The sequence below is a fragment of the plastid genome of Prunus dulcis (assembly GCF_902201215.1).
Source record: "Prunus dulcis plastid, complete genome".
Lineage (NCBI taxonomy): Eukaryota > Viridiplantae > Streptophyta > Magnoliopsida > Rosales > Rosaceae > Prunus > Prunus dulcis.
In genome coordinates, this window is record NC_034696.1 from 112,501 (window position 1) to 130,000 (window position 17,500).

A 17,500-nucleotide genomic window follows, 5' to 3' on the forward strand; every position below is an offset into this window, starting at 1 on the left:
TATTAGGAACACTTCTAACAAATGAATTAAATAAATTAAAATTTTGTAAAGATGAATAAACAGGCTTATATAAAAAAGACGATATAAGAATTCCGAAATAAGCTATACTAACGGAAAAGGTTGCATTTGTGATAAATTCATACCAATCCACAGAATGGTTTCTATTTTTATGTAAAAGGTTTATAGACGAACTTAATAATTTGGATAGTATATCCAAATCCATTCCTTCCTGATTGAATAACGGAATTCCTACGGCCCCAACGAACAACGTAAATAAAACTAATACAAGCATCGGAAATAACATAGTATTGTCTGACTCGTGGGGATATGAGAAAGTTTTTTTAGTGCCAAAACGAGCAATACTAATAAACGGATGTACCATACTTCTTACATTTTCATTACTATCAATCCGATACGTGTTTAAAAAATAAGTTTTTTCGTTTTTTTTCGTAGTTAAAAAATCTAACAAACGAAAGCTTGTTTTAATAATTTTTTTTCCTTCTTTACCCCAGAGAGACATTGAATAGAACGAGCTATTTTTTTTGCCGCTGTAATTTTGAAAATAAACATTTAAATGCCCTTCAAAAGTAAGTAAATAGATACGAAACATATAAAATGCAGTTAATCCTGCCGTGGAACAAGCTATTATTGCAAAAATCGGTGAATACAACCAACTATCATTAAGAATTTCATCTTTGGACCAAAAACAAGCAAGAGGTGGAATACCACAAAGAGAAAGTGTACCTAATAAAAAAGCGGTTTTTGTAATTGGTACATGTTTTCTTAAACCGCCCATAAGAACCATATTCTGACTTTTATCTGGAGAATATCCAACAATAGTTTCCATCGAATGAATAATTGATCCAGATCCTAAGAACAACAATGCTTTCGAATAGGCATGAGTAATCAAATGAAATAAAGCAACTCGATAAGACCCCATACCTAGAGCTAACATCATATAACCCAATTGAGACATTGTAGAATAAGCTAAGCTTTTCTTAATATCTTTTTGAGCAAGAGCTAAAGTGGCTCCTAAAAGTAATGTTATTATACCTGTCAAAGCTATTAGATTTATTATGTAAGGTATAACTATGAAAAGAGGAAGAAGCCGAGCTACAAGAAAAATTCCTGCTGCTACCATAGTAGCGGCATGTATAAGAGCCGAAATGGGGGTAGGCCCTTCCATGGCATCAGGTAACCATACATGAAGGGGAAATTGGGCGGATTTTGCAACTGCGCCGGCAAATAATAGGAAGGCGCATAAGGTAACAAATAAAAAATTAACCTCATTATTATAAACCAAGTTATTAAATATCTCAAACAAATCCCGAAATTCAAAACTACCCGTTATCCAATAAAAACCCAAAATTCCTAATAATAAACCAAAATCCCCGACACGATTAGTTACAAACGCTTTTTGACAAGCATTCGCCGCACTAGGTCGTGTGAACCAAAAACCTATTAATAGATAAGAACACATTCCAACCAATTCCCAAAAAATATAAATTTGTATCAAATTAGAACTAGTAACTAATCCCAACATTGAAGTATTGGAAAAACTCATATAAGCAAAAAATCTCAAATATCCCTGATCATGAGACATATAATTATCACTATAAATAAGAACCATCATTCCAACAGTAGTGATTAATATTGACATAATAGAAGTAAGTGGATCAACCAAGCAGCCAAATTCTAAATAAAAATCATTATTGATGGTCCAAGACCATACATATTGATATACGGAATTGTTATTTATTTCCTGAATAGAAAAATGGGCTGAAAAAATCATAACTATACTTAACAATAAAACACTCGGAAAAGCCCACATACGGCGAAGATTTTTTGTTGCCGTTGGAAAAAGTAGAAGTCCTGCTCCAATTAACATTGGAACTGGAAGTGGAATGAAAGGTATAATCCATGAATATTGATATGTATATTCCATAAAAAAAAATAAAAAATTTTTCTTAATTAATTGTTTCTGATTCACCGGTTCTTATTTGTTTTCTGTTGAAAGGGGTCAGTTAATAAAAAAAAATTAAGATATATAAAATAAAACTTAAATAAAATTTGCATTCTAATTATTACGTATTACAATAATTTATTTATATCTTTTATATCTATAGAGCGAGGATAAATAATTACACCAAAAACAGTGTTTGGTATGAATCATAAAGCGCATAACTTGACGCATAAAAACTATTTATTGTAATTGTAATTCGGTTATTCAGAATCATTAAACAATTTGTTTTGTAACTAATTGATTGTCTTCCATTACAATAAAAGTTATTTGTAGGAAATGCTATGATATCCAACACTTTATTTTATGTAAAATAAAAAAAAGGGCAAATAAAATGCCTTTAATAATAAAAAATTATATATATATATTTTGTATCCTTTAACAGATTAACTACTAGTCCCACTCGAATTTGAGAATTAAAGTTGGGTGTACTCTTTCTTCGAGTTTGACCAATTAAATTAATTAAAATTAATATAATAGAAAATTATTAAAGTTTTTTAATTAAGCGATAGAGAGGTTGGGTTATTAAACTTTTGATGTATTTTATTACATGTATAAATGTAACACGACGAAAATAGAAAGAAAACTAAACGCACAATCTTTTCTTTTTTGTTTGTATTGTATTTTATCAACTTCAATCAATTCTATTCTATTTGGCATAGGGGATTGTTGTTAGTAATATTTTATGCGATTTTTACACACCCCCCCTTTTTTTTATTTTTATGAAGGGAGTATAATTTAGAGAATAAATAGATAGAGAACAGTAAAGAAAAATTTATTTTGAACAATAGATGTCTTTCACATCCAACCGAAGAACCTATTATAATTTTTTAATGGCAGTTCCAAAAAAACGCACCTCTATTTCAAAAAAACGGATTCGTAAAAATATTTGGAAAAGGAAGGGATATCGGGCAGCATTGAAAGCTTTTTCGTTAGCGAAATCTCTTTCTACCGGGAGTTCTAAAAGTTTTTTTTGTGTAACAAATAAATAATAGTAATCAAACAATACAATAAAAAATCTGAATCGGTCTAATTAGAAAAGTAATCTAATTTTGTTTCTAATTTTTTTATAAGATTTATAAGTTATAAGAATTTTAATTAACATCATAATAGTAAAATAATATAAATTTTTATTTATATAAAATAATAAATAAAAAAAATTAGTTTCATAATATTTTAATTTAGAAGGCGTCTTTTTTCTTTCATTTCTGATATAGATAAGAATTCTGTTGTCTACTTAATTCGAAAAATTAATGGTACTTTTTTGTTTGAAAAAAGGATAAATGCAAGCACAAGGGTTCACCTTTCGTTTTAGTATATTTTATAATTTTCAGGATGGGGATTCTCACTTTCCCCATCGACTTGACTCAATAATAAAAATAAATTTATTTTTTATTATAATTATATATTAAAAGAAGGGTTCGTTGAAACTAATTGATTTAGTTTTAAATATGTTTTATAATCTTCTAAATCATTATTTTTCTAAATTATTATCACTATATAAACTCTTTAACCCAATTTAATTAATAAAATCCCCTTTTACATTTTTAGGTAGTTATATGACGAATGTGCCAATTTTGAGTGATCCGTTTTAGATCCTATGGTTCGATTGGAAGATCGATCAAAATATAATATATATCAAAGATATAATATATATTAATTTAAAAATTTATAAAGTATTTTTTGAAGTACGGTACAATTTCGATAGAAATATAAAATATTGTTATATAATTGATACACCCATACTAATACCTAACTTAATCGGGTTGCTAAATCTTAACACAAATTCTCTACACAACGAAAAACCCTAAAAATTCATATAAAACTAACTATGCAAATATTTACAAAAACCCCTTGAGTGTATCGCTGAAATTGTGTTATATAAAAATTATATTTTATCGATAAAATTCTTTTTTTATTTTAGATTAATAAATGATAAAATAAATGAATCATTAAAAAATGCAAACGAGACAGAACATTGTTTTTAGTTCTATCTATGGATTGAAGTCAAAATAATCTAGTTCCAACCGTAACATTTTTGTTTTAGGAAAACATAAAGTAATAACTTACGAAAAACTACATTTTTAGTTCAGTTAAATAAAATTGACATTCTAAAATAATAAATAAAAAGATAATAAATATTATTAACGAAAACGTTTAAATCCCTAATTCTTAAACAAGTTTTTATTCATCAATTTAATGGTTTCCTAAAAAAATATTGCATTTAATTAACTCCTTCAATCTCGACGATTGAATAAAAATAGGTTATTATGATTTCGAATAAGCCGCTATGGTGAAATAGGTAGACACGCTGCTCTTAGGAAGCAGTGCTAGAGCATCTCGGTTCGAGTCCGAGTGGCGGCATGGCATCTTCTAAAAGAGTAAGCCCTATAATGAATTCAATTCCCGATTTCAATTCCTATAATTGCGGTACCCCCTTTTAATAATTTTTATGATATTTTCAACTTTAGAGCATATATTAACTCATATATCCTTTTCTATCGTTTCAATTGTAATTACAATTCATTTGATAACTTTATTAGTCGATGAAATCGTAGGACTATATGATTCGTCAGAAAAGGGTATGATAGTTACTTTTTTCTGCATAACAGGATTATTAGTTACTCGTTGGGTGTATTTGGGGCATTTACCATTAAGCGATTTATATGAATCATTAATTTTTCTTTCGTGGAGTTTTTCCATTATTCATATGATTCCGTATTTTAAAAAACATAAAAACCATTTAAGCGCAATAACCGCGCCAAGTGCTATTTTTACTCAAGGTTTTGCTACTTCGGGTCTTTTAACTGAAATGCATCAATCCGAAATATTAGTACCCGCGCTCCAATCCCATTGGTTAATGATGCATGTAAGTATGATGGTATTGAGCTATGCAGCTCTTTTGTGTGGATCATTATTATCATTAGCTCTTCTAGTCATTACATTTCGAAAATTCAGAAGGATTTTTAGTAAAGGCAATAATTTAGTATTAGTAAATGAGTCATTTTACTTTGGTGAGATTCAATACGTGAACGAAAGAAACAATGTCTTACGAAACACTTCTATTTCGTCTCAAAATTATTACAGGTATCAATTGATTCAACAATTGGATCGGTGGAGTTATCGTATTATTAGTCTAGGGTTTATCTTTTTAACCGTAGGTATTCTTTCGGGAGCAGTATGGGCTAATGAAGCATGGGGATCATATTGGAATTGGGATCCAAAGGAGACTTGGGCATTTATTACTTGGACCGTATTCGCGATTTATTTACATATTAGAACAAATAAATTTTTTGAAAGTATAAATTCTGCAATTGTGGCCTCAATGGGCTTTCTTATAATTTGGATATGCTATTTTGGGGTTAATCTATTAGGAATAGGGTTGCATAGTTATGGTTCATTTACATTAACATCTAATTGAATTAAATAAAGGACTTGACTGACTTGACGAATAGAAACATAGGATGGCATACGTGTATATATACGAAAACTTCATGTAAACCATTAAGAACCATTTGAATCATTCCATTTCCATTACTTGATTCAAATGGTTCTCAGAAATGCCAGACATTTCCGGTTATAATATAATTCCAATTTTTTTATTTAACTTCAAATTTAACTTAAAAGAAAAAAAGGACTTATTTTTTATTGTACAATGAACGATTTTAAAAATCATGGGATTTCCGTTTAATCCTTTGGTTTACTCATGAAAACTATCTATAAAAATAATTGGATATAATAGCTTCGACCTTGTCAACTGATAATGAGAAAACGAAATCGGGATAAACACCAATACCTATTACAGGTAAAAGGATCGAGATCGAAACAAATAATTCTCGCGGTCCAGAATCAAAAAAATAAGAGTTTTGGGCATTAAAAAGCTTGTATCCATAGAACATCTGGCGTAACATAGATAATGAATAAATAGGAGTTAATATCATTCCAATTGCCATTACAAAAGTAATTAATATTTTTGTCATTAAAAGATATTTTTGGCTAGTAAGTATTCCAAAAAAAATTATCAATTCGGCAACAAAACCGCTCATGCCCGGTAATGCAAGAGAAGCCATTGATAAGATACTGAAAGTCGTGAATATTTTTGGAATTGCGATAGCCATTCCGCCCATTTCGTCGAGATAAACAAGACGTATTCTATCATAACTCGTTCCGGCCAAGAAAAAAAGCGCAGCGCCAATAAATCCGTGAGAGATTATTTGTAAAATGGCTCCGTTGAGTCCTGTATCGCTTATAGAACCAATTCCTATAATTATGAAACCCATATGAGATACAGAAGAATAGGCTATTCTTTTTTTTAAATTACGCTGACCTGGAGATGTTGAAGCTGCATAGATTATTTGAATTGTGCCTACTATCATCAACCAGGGAGAAAATATCGAATGAGCGTGGGGTAATAATTCCATATTGATCCGAACCAATCCATATGCTCCCATTTTTAATAAGATTCCGGCTAAAAGCATACAAGTACTGTAATGCGCCTCTCCATGAGTGTCTGGTAACCATGTATGGAAGGGTATGATCGGTGATTTGACAGCAAAAGCAATAAGAAATCCAATATAGAATATTATTTCCAGTGCTACAGGATACGATTGATTAGCTGATGTTTCAAAATTTAATGTCGGTTCATTGGAGCCGTATAAACCAATACCCAGAACTCCTATTAATAAAAAAACAGAACTTCCTGCAGTGTACAAAATAAATTTTGTAGCTGAATACAAACGTTTCTTTCCCCCCCACATGGATAGAAGTAAATAAACTGGAATTAATTCTAACTCCCACATGATGAAAAAAAGTAAAAGGTCTCGAGAAGAAAATGGTCCTATTTGACCGCTATACATTGCTAACATCAGGAAATGGAATAGTCGGGAATCTCGAGTAACCGGCCGAGTCGCTAAAGTAGCTAAAGTTGTGATAAATCCTGTCAGTAAAATAGGTCCTATAGAAATTCCATCTATTCCCAATCTCCAGTAAAAATCAAAAAAATCGATCCATTTATAATCCTCTGTCAGTTGCATTAATGGATCATCCAATTGGAAACGATAACCGAATGCATAGGTTGTTAGAAGTAGTTCTATTAAGCATATACATATAGTATACCAACGGATTACCTTGTTTCCTCTATGAGGGAGAAAGAAAATTAAGGAACCCGCGAATATTGGCAAAACTACAACTAGTGTTAACCAAGGAAAATAATTCATGGTAAAAACAAGATAAACTTGGACCAGAAAAACCCGTGCTCAAAATAAAAATTTTTTGAGCGCGGGTTTTTGTCGGTAAAGGTAAAAAAAAATGTATTTCAAGTAGGGTTTTCTGGAACGTATTAATAAGCTAGACCCATACTTCGAGTTGTTTCATGCCATAAATAAACTCGAACACTCAAGAAATCCGTTGGACAGGCGGATTCACATCTCTTACAACCGACACAGTCCTCTGTTCTTGGAGCGGAAGCAATTTGCTTAGCCTTACATCCGTCCCAAGGTATCATTTCTAATACATCTGTTGGGCAGGCTCGCACACATTGAGTGCACCCTATACACGTATCATAAATCTTTACTGAATGTGACATTGGATCTATAAATTTTTAAATGTCAGAAATTTTCGATCTAGTAAACTTGTAAATGAATCATATATTTAGACACCAGATGAATCAATAATTTATCAGAATTTTTATAATCAATCTACTTCTGGATCGACCCGTGCGATAGAACCAAGATACTTTGATTTCTTACATTGATTTTTTACATTTTCGAAAACATGTATTATACGTAATGTATGGTCATGGTAATTATAATTTATGAATGTTAGAATTTATATGATTATTAATACTACTTATTCAACAAATTTGATTGATTGATACGAGTTGATTTTCTGTTACGATAAATTGACGAAACAATAGCCGGACCAATAGCTGCTTCAGCGGCTGCAATAGCTATAACAAAAATTGATAAAATATTTCCTTTTAATTGGCGACTATCAAAAAAATCAGAAAATGTTACGAAATTTATATTAACCGCATTCAGTATAAGTTCAAGACACATAAGGGCTCTAACCATATTTCGACTCGTGATCAATCCATAGATACCGATAGAAAATAAGTAGGCACTCAAAACAAGTACATGCTCGAGCATCATTGACCAACTCCTTATCAATTTCGATTCATTTCAATATGAACTGAACAACAATTAAACAGATTCAATTGACTAGAATAAAAAAAAGTACGGAACAAAGGAATATATTCTATTGGTAATAGAATAGATTGAATAAAATAATTTATATTTTAGACATAAAGAACCTTTAATTGAAGGGAAATAAATGTAATAAAACAGAACACAGTTTAATTTGGATTGCTGTTGCCAATTCTATAGATTTATTACTGTCGCGCCACGGCAATTGCACCTATCAAAGCGGCTAAAAGAATTATTGAAACGAATTCAAACGGAAGAAAAAAATCCGTTGATAAATGAATTCCAATTTGTTGACTATTACTTATCAAATCTTGTTCTATAATCTGGTTTGATCTTGTAGTCCAAATAATCCCGTACCATGACGTATCTGTAATAGTAATCATGAGTAAAACAAAAATACTTGTACAAACTGGCAAAGTAACCACATCCCCAACGGTCCAAAGATTCAAATCTTTGTAATATTCTGAACCATTCATAAACATCACAGCAAATACGATTAAAACATTTATAGCTCCCACGTAAATAAGGAGTTGTGCAGCAGCTACAAAATAGGAGTTTAATAGAATATAGAATAAGGATATACAAACAAGAACCAGTCCCAATGAAAAGGCAGAATAAATGGGGTTGGTAAATAATACCACTCCCATACCTCCTAGTATAAGAACCGATCCCAGAAAGACTAAAAGAAAATCATGTATTGGTCCGGGCAAATCCATTATATGTAAAATAAGAGATAAATAAATCGAAATGTTTTTCATGACCTTATTGAAATCCGAACAGAAAAAAAATTATAATTTTTGAGCAATTCCTAATTAAATCCTAAGGGATATGAATAAATGTAAGTACAATTATTGGACTAATTAAATTCGTTATCTGAAAGAGTAGTTCTCATTTGAAACTATATATGTAAAAATAATTACAGATATATTAATTAATGGATTTTCAATCCAAATTAAGACGTGATTCTTAACCAACTAATCAACAGTTGGGATTTGTAGTTATTGACCAAACAAAACGAAAGAAACCCGATTCCTTTAGATTAGATCAAAAAAAAATGAACCTTAGTATTATTTATTAGTAAAGTAATAGTCTTAGTAAAGTAATTATAAATTATTCTTTAATCAAGAGATTTACTTTTTTTTTTTGAGGCGAATTAAAAATTGTTCGAATTGTATAATCGTCAATTACTGACATTGGTAAACGACCCAAAGAAATTTGATTATAATTCAATTCGTGACGATCATAAGTAGAAAGTTCATATTCTTCAGTCATTGATAAACAATTTGTTGGACAATACTCAACGCAATTACCACAAAATATACAGACTCCGAAATCAATACTGTAATTAAGCAACCGTTTCTTGCGAATATCAGTTTCCAATTTCCAATCAACAACGGGTAGATCTATAGGACATACACGAACACATACTTCACAAGCAATACATTTATCAAATTCAAAATGGATTCGACCGCGGAAACGCTCCGCGGTGATTAATTTTTCATAAGGATATTGAATAGTTACAGGTAAACGATTTGCGTGAGATAAAGTAATCATGAAACTTTGACCAATGTACCTTGCAGCTCGTACTGTTTGTTGACCATAATTCATGAACCCAGTTACCATAGAGAACATATCATTAATATATATTATGAATAATTTTATGTTTGTTTATTTCTCTTGTTTGAGACAAGTTGTAAATTTACCTTACAGTGAAAAGAGTTGGGAAGAGGTTGTTAATAATAGATTACCGAGAGAAATAGGTAAAAGAAATTTCCATCCAAGATTCAATAGTTGGTCCATTCTTAGCCTCGGTAAAGTCCATCTTGTTGTGATAGGAATGAACAAGAACAAATAAGTTTTAGCTAATGTAATAAAGATACCAATTGTCGCTCCAAAAACTCCACATGTTTTATTTATTTCAAAAAGCTCAGAAACATATATGTCCGGAATAGAGATATTCCAACCTCCCAAATAAAGAACTGTTACAAATAATGAAGAAACTAATAGGTTTAGATAGGAAGCAACATAAAATAAACCAAATTTTATACCCGAGTATTCGGTTTGATAACCTGCTACTAATTCTTCTTCTGCTTCGGGTAAATCAAAAGGTAATCTCTCACATTCTGCTAGGGAAGAAATGATAAAAATGATAAACCCTATAGGCTGACGCCACAAATTCCATCCCCAAAAACCGTATTTTGATTGCGCCTCAACTATATCAATTGTACTTGAACTGTTAGATAATTATAGTCGGTGATACCATTACTGTTACCATCGCTATTACAGAACCGTACATGAGATTTTCACCTCATACGGCTCCTTAAAGGCCAGAAATAAATCTAAGGATCGCGTCAGTATTGTTTTATCTTGGTACGTTTGTAGGATGGATAAAGTAAAAATCTATTGGACGGTCCTAAATTAGACCAATTGAATTCTGTCTGTTATAATTATTTAATAATAAATAAAAAAGGTACTTCTGAATAGATCTCACCCTTTCTTTAACTTTAATAATTTCAATAAGAATTTTAATTCTTCTTTGTTGAGTAATAACTTAATTCTTCAATAAAATACTTATTGTAGAAATATCAATAACCCGTTTATTTCACTTACGAAAAAAATTCTATAATTAATTCATGAATTATGACACAAATTCTATATCTATTAATATGTATCTGGGAAATAAAAAAGGTATCTTTTTTATTTTTTTATTGGAATTGGATTTCTTTCTCTTTTTTTCGTTCCTATTCTTCTTTCTATTTCTGAGAAAAAGGGGGCTTACAAAATAAAGTAAAGGATTATTTCGTTCCCAATAGTTATTTATTTAATCTGTGGATAGGAGCATACTCTGGATTGGAATCGTGTCGTGGGGAGTATTGCCTGATCATTTCTACCAACTTAAAGCCCCAATGAGTATTCTTTGTTTGTATATTTATGTAAAAATGTCCTTTTGGAGAATTTACATAATCTCCATTACTAATCCTTTACATATCTTGGTGTTTCTAACCACCCACTCGTTTTTGTTCAACCCCCCCCTGTGGTAATACATACAAATGATAGTGAAAACTCAATATGGTTGATCTTTTGAGCCCGCTTCAAGTCAGGATGACTAATCAACCAATCTTGGGGGAAACGGTCGCTTCTGTTTATGTTTATTTCCGCTTAACTCTCTAACTCTTATACATAGAAAATGAGACTCAATCTTTTTACTGCGAATTTATATATAAGCTGTTTTCTTTCACTCATATAACTATTTGATTTAGTTCATCAACCCGAATAATGAATAAAAAAAAATGAAGATATCTACATCTACTTAATTCATTCCAACCCTTTCTTTGAAAGGAAGGAATAAAGAAAAGTTTATGTCTATGTATCAACGAATCACACGTAGAGATATTGATAACACACATAAAGTTAATGGTATTTCATAACTAATCGATTGAGCAGCAGCTCGTAGACCACCTAAAAAGGAATATTTATTATTTGACCCGTACCCTGACATAAGAAGTCCAATCGGAGCAATACTAGAAATGGCAATCCATAAAAAAACACCGATATTGAGATCCGCTAAAACAAGGTGATAGCCAAAAGGAGCTACTGAATAGCTTACTAAAATTGATATGACTGCTATGGATGGCCCGATACTGAATAAACGGGTATCCCCCCTAGATGGAAGAAGATTTTCTTTGAAAACCAGTTTTGCCCCATCTGCTAGAGCTTGAAGAATTCCCAAAGGGCCGGCGTATTCAGGTCCAATACGTTGTTGTATCCCTGCGGATATTTCTCTTTCTAACCATACAATTACCAGTACGCCTATTGTGATTCCCAATACAAGAGTCAAAATAGGAATAAGCACCCATATAATTCCATAAAACTCTTTTAAAAACTCTAATCTAGAAAAAGAATCAATATCTTGTACTTCTGGTGTATCAATTATCATTTCAACGATCAACTTCTCCCATAATGATATCTATACTACCTAGTATCGTCATAATATCAGCCAATTTCATTCTTTTAACTAACTGAGGAAGAATTTGCAAATTGATAAAACCCGGGGGGCGGATTTTCCATCTCCAAGGAAAACCACTCTGATCCCCTATCAGAAAAATTCCCAGCTCTCCCTTTGGGGCTTCGACTCTCACATAAAGTTCTTGTTTCGGCAATTCAAATGTAGGAGAAGGCTTTTTACTAATAAATCGATATTCAAAATCATTCCATTCAGGATTCCTTTCTCTATCAAAGTATCGTATTTCTAAATTCTCATAGGGTCCCCCTGGAATTCCTTCCAGAGCCTGTTGAATGATTTTTATAGATTCTATCATTTCACCAATTCGGACTAGATAACGAGCCAATGAATCTCCTTCTTTTTGCCACTGTACCTCCCAATCAAATTCGTCGTAACATTCATAATGATCAACTTTACGAAGATCCCATTGTATTCCGGAAGCTCGCAGCATTGGTCCCGATAAACCCCAACTTATTACTTCCTCTCTACCAATAATGCCTACTCCCTCGACTCGTTCTAAAAAAATAGGATTTCGTGTAATAAGTTTTTGATATTCAGCAACTCTTGTTAAAAAATAATCGCAGAAATCCAAACATTTATCTATCCAACCATGAGGTAGATCGGCCGCTACTCCTCCGATACGAAAATAATTATGCATCATTCTCATACCGGTGGCAGCTTCGAATAGATCATATACCAATTCCCTTTCTCTGAAAATATAGAAAAAGGGAGTTTGTGCACCAATATCCGCCATAAAAGGACCAAGCCATAACAGATGAGAAGCTATACGACTCAACTCCAACATAATTATTCTGATATAGCTAGCTCTTTTAGGTACTTGAATATTTCCCAACTGTTCCGGTCCATTTACAGTTATTGCTTCTGTGAACATAGTAGCTAAATAATCCCAACGTGTTACATAAGGCAAATATTGTATAATTGTTCGGTTTTCCGCAATTTTTTCCATCCCTCGGTGTAAATAACCCAATATTGGTTCACAATCAATAACATCTTCACCATCTAGAGTAATGATGAGTCTAAGAACACCATGCATTGATGGGTGGTGGGGGCCCATATTGACTATCATGAGGTCTTTTCTTGTAGCTGGTATATTCATCGGTTTTTCCTCGATTCATTCTTTCATGAATTGCTGAAAACGAAAAAAAGTTCATTAAAATTCACGATCTAATAAATCAAATAATTCAAAATGCCTCTTCAAATTAACGGGTTTTTGACTCCCGAATATCCAACCGATTAATTAATTCTTTATAACATATTCTATTTTTCTTTGACAAATAAGACAGCAGTCGTTGGCGTTTTCCCAGAATTTTACGTAAACCTCTCTGAGATAAATAGTCTTTTTTGTGTAATTCTAAATGTGAAGTAAGTCTTCGTATCCTATTGGTGAAACTAACTATTTGAAATTCAGCAGATCCTCTGTTTTCGTCTTTTTCTTCTTGTGAAATAGCTGAGATGAATGAATTTTTTACCATAAAATTAAATCTTCTCGCCCCCCTCTTTTTATTTTAAGAAATTTTTATTGATAGATATCTTTATTGATCAGTAATAATAATGCCTCTCATTTTTATTTTGTATATACAAAAATATTAATTTTGTTATTAATTTATAATTTTTTTTAATAAAATTAAATTTTTAATTTGTAAATTTTATTTGGATTTGAAAGGGTATACATAAAGGATGGTTGTTTTCTGCACTCACAAAAGATAAAAATTTAGACCTAAAATAATAATATTTTGTTGATTCATTTCTAGATCAAATTGATATGTCATTGAATTAGTATCGTGTATCAGAATGGAACGATGGAATGTAAGACAATGCATGTGTGCATCTCTTTGTCGTCATAGATCAGATATAGTATGGGAAATATAGCAAAAATGTACTATTAATGCATTTTCAATCGCGGATACATATGTACCCTTACCATACTGAAACGACTGCCATTATTGGTATTAAACCAATAACGATTCATACAAGCCAAATCTTCTAATCGATAATTGGGCCAAAGAAATAACTTAAATTTAATAAGTTTTTTTTTATAGTTTTTGCTTTTATCCAAAACTTGACTGTTTACCTTATTCCCATTACAAAATGCTGCATTTCTATGTCTATTCTCAGAATTGAAACAAATTAGAATTCTCAATTCTCTACGACGTCTAGGTGATAAAAAATTTTCAGGAACAAACAAATCATAATGATTTTTATCTCTATTTACAGTCATCCTTTGATGTTTTCTAATGGCTTCATCAGAATTCTTATCAGCATGTTTTTTTTCTCGGTATCTTTGATTAATTTGGTGTTTGCTTTTATGAACTAATGAAATACCGATGGTTTGATACATAATAAATTTTCCATCATTTTTTATAGATAGACGAATTGGTTCAATAATCAAAATTCCCCTTTTAATCAATTCTGTAAGAGTTAAATCTTTCTGAATCATCAGAATATCCGGACTCATTTCGCCTCTTTGAATAGAGGATATAGTAATTTCTCTTGGATTTATCAGTCTAAGCAGGAGACAATATACTTTGATGTTATTGCTTATTTTTTTATTTAAAGAATCATCCCATCTCAATTGAAAATGCAAATACCTTTTTAGGAAGAAATCAAACTCCCCTTTTGTATTGATCTTGTATTGCTTTTTATTTCTATTTTTTTTCATGTACGATCCCGTATAATCTTCTTCAACATCTTTTTCTTGGTTTGAAAGAGCTGATTTAAAATCTGCTTGGACCGCGTATTCTTTTTCCCCTTGGTTTCGGTTTTCTAATTCAAAAGATTTTTTTGAATTCTCCGATATTGATATAAAAGGATCCCTTTTTTTATTTCCGGTGATGCTTTTGTTTTTACTATCATTTTCATTTATATTAGAATTTAAAACTAGTAATTTAATTGGTATAACCCACGGTTTAATTTTATACGTATTATAAAGTATCCCCAATTCTGGGAAGAACCAAAATTCCATATTTGATATGGGACAACTTAGTATTTCTTCATTCATCCCCATCCAATCAAAAAGGGTTATTTGATTGGATAGGTTGATTTCTTGATCTTGCTGAATCGTGAGATAAAAAAGACCCCTCTTATTGATTTTATCAATTATTTGATACTTATTAACCCTAGTCTTAGTATATTTATTACTGTTAGTGTCAGTATCAATATCGATCCAGGCGTCAATATCGACCTTATTTTTAAGACAAAAATGGAAAATTCTCCAATCAAAATATTTTCTATCCGGATTTATCTCCATATCTCTAATATCATCTTCTACTAGATAAGGGATAATAGGAATACCTTCCGGCATATTAAATGCTTTTTGTGTATGTGTGTTGTAATTATAAAAAATATCTTGTTTATTTTTTACTTGTAATGGTGATCCATAAATATAAGAGTCCTTCTTATATTCATAATTAATAGATTTATATGCTAAAATATCATATCTATATTGTTTTTTAAAATTATCTTTTTGATTCAGTAATGAATCTGTTTCGAAATTTTTTTCGTAGTTAATTAATCGATCCTTTTCATATAAATCACATAAATCTTTATTTTGAGCCATACAGTGTTGATTGAATATATTTCGCCATTTTTGTGGTACTAATCTAGACCATTTAATATGAGATACATCACATTGATACTGACTCCTTAACCAATTTGTCCATTGATTCATTCCATAATTGCGAAGATTCTTATGTCTTAATTCGGAATGAAATAGTTCTTGTGTTACAACAAAAAAATCCTTTATTTCATTCTTAAGAAAAAGAGACATTCCGTTATATTGAAATACAGATTTTAACTTATATAAGTTAATAAGTTGAGTTTGTGATAATTTGTAAAATACATATGCTTGTGAAAAGTAAGATAAGTCGCAAAAAGTCTTTGAATTCTTATTACTAATATTAGTATTAGTAAATGACTTTTTTATAGTCGAAATAAAGGGAATTACACTTTGATTTGTTTTATCAATTCTTTCGTGATTTGCTTCATTATCGTTAATGTATTTATAAATAATTTTTTTTGTTGATTCAAGAAAAACTTGTGTATTGATGCTAGGAATATTAATGATACATAGAAAGATATCTATGTATATCCTTTCAATGAAATATTTTATAAAATAATGTGACTTACGGATTAATCTAACATTTTGTCTTTTTAATATCTGCCAAATATTTTTTTGTGATTCTGATCCTTTATCATCATAACTTATTTTGTTAGAACTAAAATTTATATCTGGAGTTCCTTTTTTATTTTCTTTTGTAATTTTTTCTATTTGATTTATGATTGTATTTGTTCTATCAGTTAGATCTTGCATTTTTTTTTCTGTTAATGAATAATTTGTCCAACCCTGAGATATAATTTGAATCGACGATTCATGAATCATCCGATTACCAATTATCGAATCTTTTTTAGTTTCACTCAATTCATATACTTCTATTTCTCTCAATCCAAATCCAAAAAATATAATTGGGTTTATTTTTGAGAGTTCTTTTATTATTTCTTTTATAAACAGAATGCTTTTAATGATCCATTTTTTTGTTTCTTTTGAGACATTTAGAAACAATTTTTTTTGTTCTTTTAAAATTATTAGAATTATAAAACATTTATTTTTCAATTTTTTAAATTTTTTTTTTAGTTCTTTAAAAATGGGTTCAAAAAATGAAAGTTTTTTTCTGGGAGAACCAAAAGGTAGTTCAGTTTCCATTCCAAAAACTGTTAAAAAGCAAAAATCATTTTTTTGATCCTTTTTTTTCATTGGATCATTATAAGGGGCTTGTAATTTAGATCTGTGCCAAGGTTTAAGACTAAAAGGAAATAGGATCTTGATCTGAATACCGTCTGTTAACCAGTTTTTTGGAAATTCTTTTTCTGATAATGGAACGCCATTATAGGTACATTTAATATGCATTTCTCTATTCCAATCCTTTAAATCCTCAGACCATTCAGGAAATTGAAATAATAGTATACGGACTATATTTTTAGCTATTATCAATGAAGGTAATATAATATATTTTCTAAGAATTGATTGGGTTACTAACAAAAAACCTCTTAGTACTTGAGCAAGTAAAATACTATCCCAGGCTTCTGCTATTTCTATACGCGCTTTCTCCTTTCTTTTGTCTTCTTCTTTTTTTTTCTCACTTTCTTTTGTGTTTTTCTCTGTATAATCCGAAAATTCTGTGTTTTTCCGCATCCAATTTCTAAAAATTATTTTCATACGCGCCGAAATATCAAAAAAAAAAAAAGATTTGTCTATTC

At 30.5% G+C, this 17,500-nt stretch overlaps 12 protein-coding genes and 1 non-coding gene across 13 annotated transcripts in view; 3 read left to right on the forward strand and 10 right to left on the reverse strand. All coding sequences in view use genetic code 11, as the record gives it.

The window, feature by feature from the left end:
• Positions 1 to 1,945, reverse strand: part of ndhF (NADH-plastoquinone oxidoreductase subunit 5) — a 2,238-nt gene extending 293 nt beyond the window's left edge. The window contains exon 1 of the mRNA in view: positions 1 to 1,945. This exon is cut by the window's left edge and continues 293 nt beyond it. Coding sequence (YP_009366389.1) covers positions 1 to 1,945 — 1,945 coding nt within the window.
• A 908-nt stretch (positions 1,946 to 2,853) lies between these two features.
• rpl32 (ribosomal protein L32) lies at positions 2,854 to 3,012 on the forward strand. The gene has a single exon. It carries the CDS (start codon positions 2,854 to 2,856, stop codon positions 3,010 to 3,012), a length of 159 nt encoding a protein of 52 aa, YP_009366390.1.
• Positions 3,013 to 4,304: 1,292 nt separating this feature from the next.
• On the forward strand, positions 4,305 to 4,384 carry trnL-UAG. The gene has a single exon. It is a non-coding gene; the product is annotated as a tRNA-Leu (tRNA).
• Positions 4,385 to 4,472: 88 nt separating this feature from the next.
• ccsA (cytochrome c heme attachment protein) lies at positions 4,473 to 5,441 on the forward strand. Its single transcript has one exon. The coding sequence runs from the start codon at positions 4,473 to 4,475 to the stop codon at positions 5,439 to 5,441; it is 969 nt and encodes a 322-aa protein (YP_009366391.1).
• A 292-nt stretch (positions 5,442 to 5,733) lies between these two features.
• ndhD (NADH-plastoquinone oxidoreductase subunit 4) lies at positions 5,734 to 7,236 on the reverse strand. The gene has a single exon. The coding sequence runs from the start codon at positions 7,234 to 7,236 to the stop codon at positions 5,734 to 5,736; it is 1,503 nt and encodes a 500-aa protein (YP_009366392.1).
• A 122-nt stretch (positions 7,237 to 7,358) lies between these two features.
• On the reverse strand, positions 7,359 to 7,604 carry psaC (photosystem I subunit VII). The gene has a single exon. The coding sequence runs from the start codon at positions 7,602 to 7,604 to the stop codon at positions 7,359 to 7,361; it is 246 nt and encodes an 81-aa protein (YP_009366393.1).
• A 259-nt stretch (positions 7,605 to 7,863) lies between these two features.
• Positions 7,864 to 8,169, reverse strand: ndhE (NADH-plastoquinone oxidoreductase subunit 4L). Its single transcript has one exon. The coding sequence runs from the start codon at positions 8,167 to 8,169 to the stop codon at positions 7,864 to 7,866; it is 306 nt and encodes a 101-aa protein (YP_009366394.1).
• A 239-nt stretch (positions 8,170 to 8,408) lies between these two features.
• Positions 8,409 to 8,939, reverse strand: ndhG (NADH-plastoquinone oxidoreductase subunit 6). Its single transcript has one exon. It carries the CDS (start codon positions 8,937 to 8,939, stop codon positions 8,409 to 8,411), a length of 531 nt encoding a protein of 176 aa, YP_009366395.1.
• Positions 8,940 to 9,333: 394 nt separating this feature from the next.
• On the reverse strand, positions 9,334 to 9,855 carry ndhI (NADH-plastoquinone oxidoreductase subunit I). The gene has a single exon. It carries the CDS (start codon positions 9,853 to 9,855, stop codon positions 9,334 to 9,336), a length of 522 nt encoding a protein of 173 aa, YP_009366396.1.
• Positions 9,856 to 9,927: 72 nt separating this feature from the next.
• On the reverse strand, positions 9,928 to 12,160 carry ndhA (NADH-plastoquinone oxidoreductase subunit 1). Its single transcript has 2 exons — positions 11,609 to 12,160; positions 9,928 to 10,467 (listed from the first exon to the last, which is right to left on the reverse strand). Exons 1-2 carry the CDS (start codon positions 12,158 to 12,160, stop codon positions 9,928 to 9,930), a joined length of 1,092 nt encoding a protein of 363 aa, YP_009366397.1.
• Position 12,161: 1 nt separating this feature from the next.
• ndhH (NADH-plastoquinone oxidoreductase subunit 7) lies at positions 12,162 to 13,343 on the reverse strand. The gene has a single exon. It carries the CDS (start codon positions 13,341 to 13,343, stop codon positions 12,162 to 12,164), a length of 1,182 nt encoding a protein of 393 aa, YP_009366398.1.
• A 103-nt stretch (positions 13,344 to 13,446) lies between these two features.
• rps15 (ribosomal protein S15) lies at positions 13,447 to 13,719 on the reverse strand. Its single transcript has one exon. The coding sequence runs from the start codon at positions 13,717 to 13,719 to the stop codon at positions 13,447 to 13,449; it is 273 nt and encodes a 90-aa protein (YP_009366399.1).
• A 410-nt stretch (positions 13,720 to 14,129) lies between these two features.
• The window catches only part of ycf1 (hypothetical chloroplast RF19), a 5,598-nt gene continuing 2,227 nt past the window's right edge, over positions 14,130 to 17,500 (reverse strand). The window contains exon 1 of the mRNA in view: positions 14,130 to 17,500. This exon is cut by the window's right edge and continues 2,227 nt beyond it. Within this exon, the coding sequence (YP_009366400.1) occupies positions 14,130 to 17,500 (3,371 nt within the window).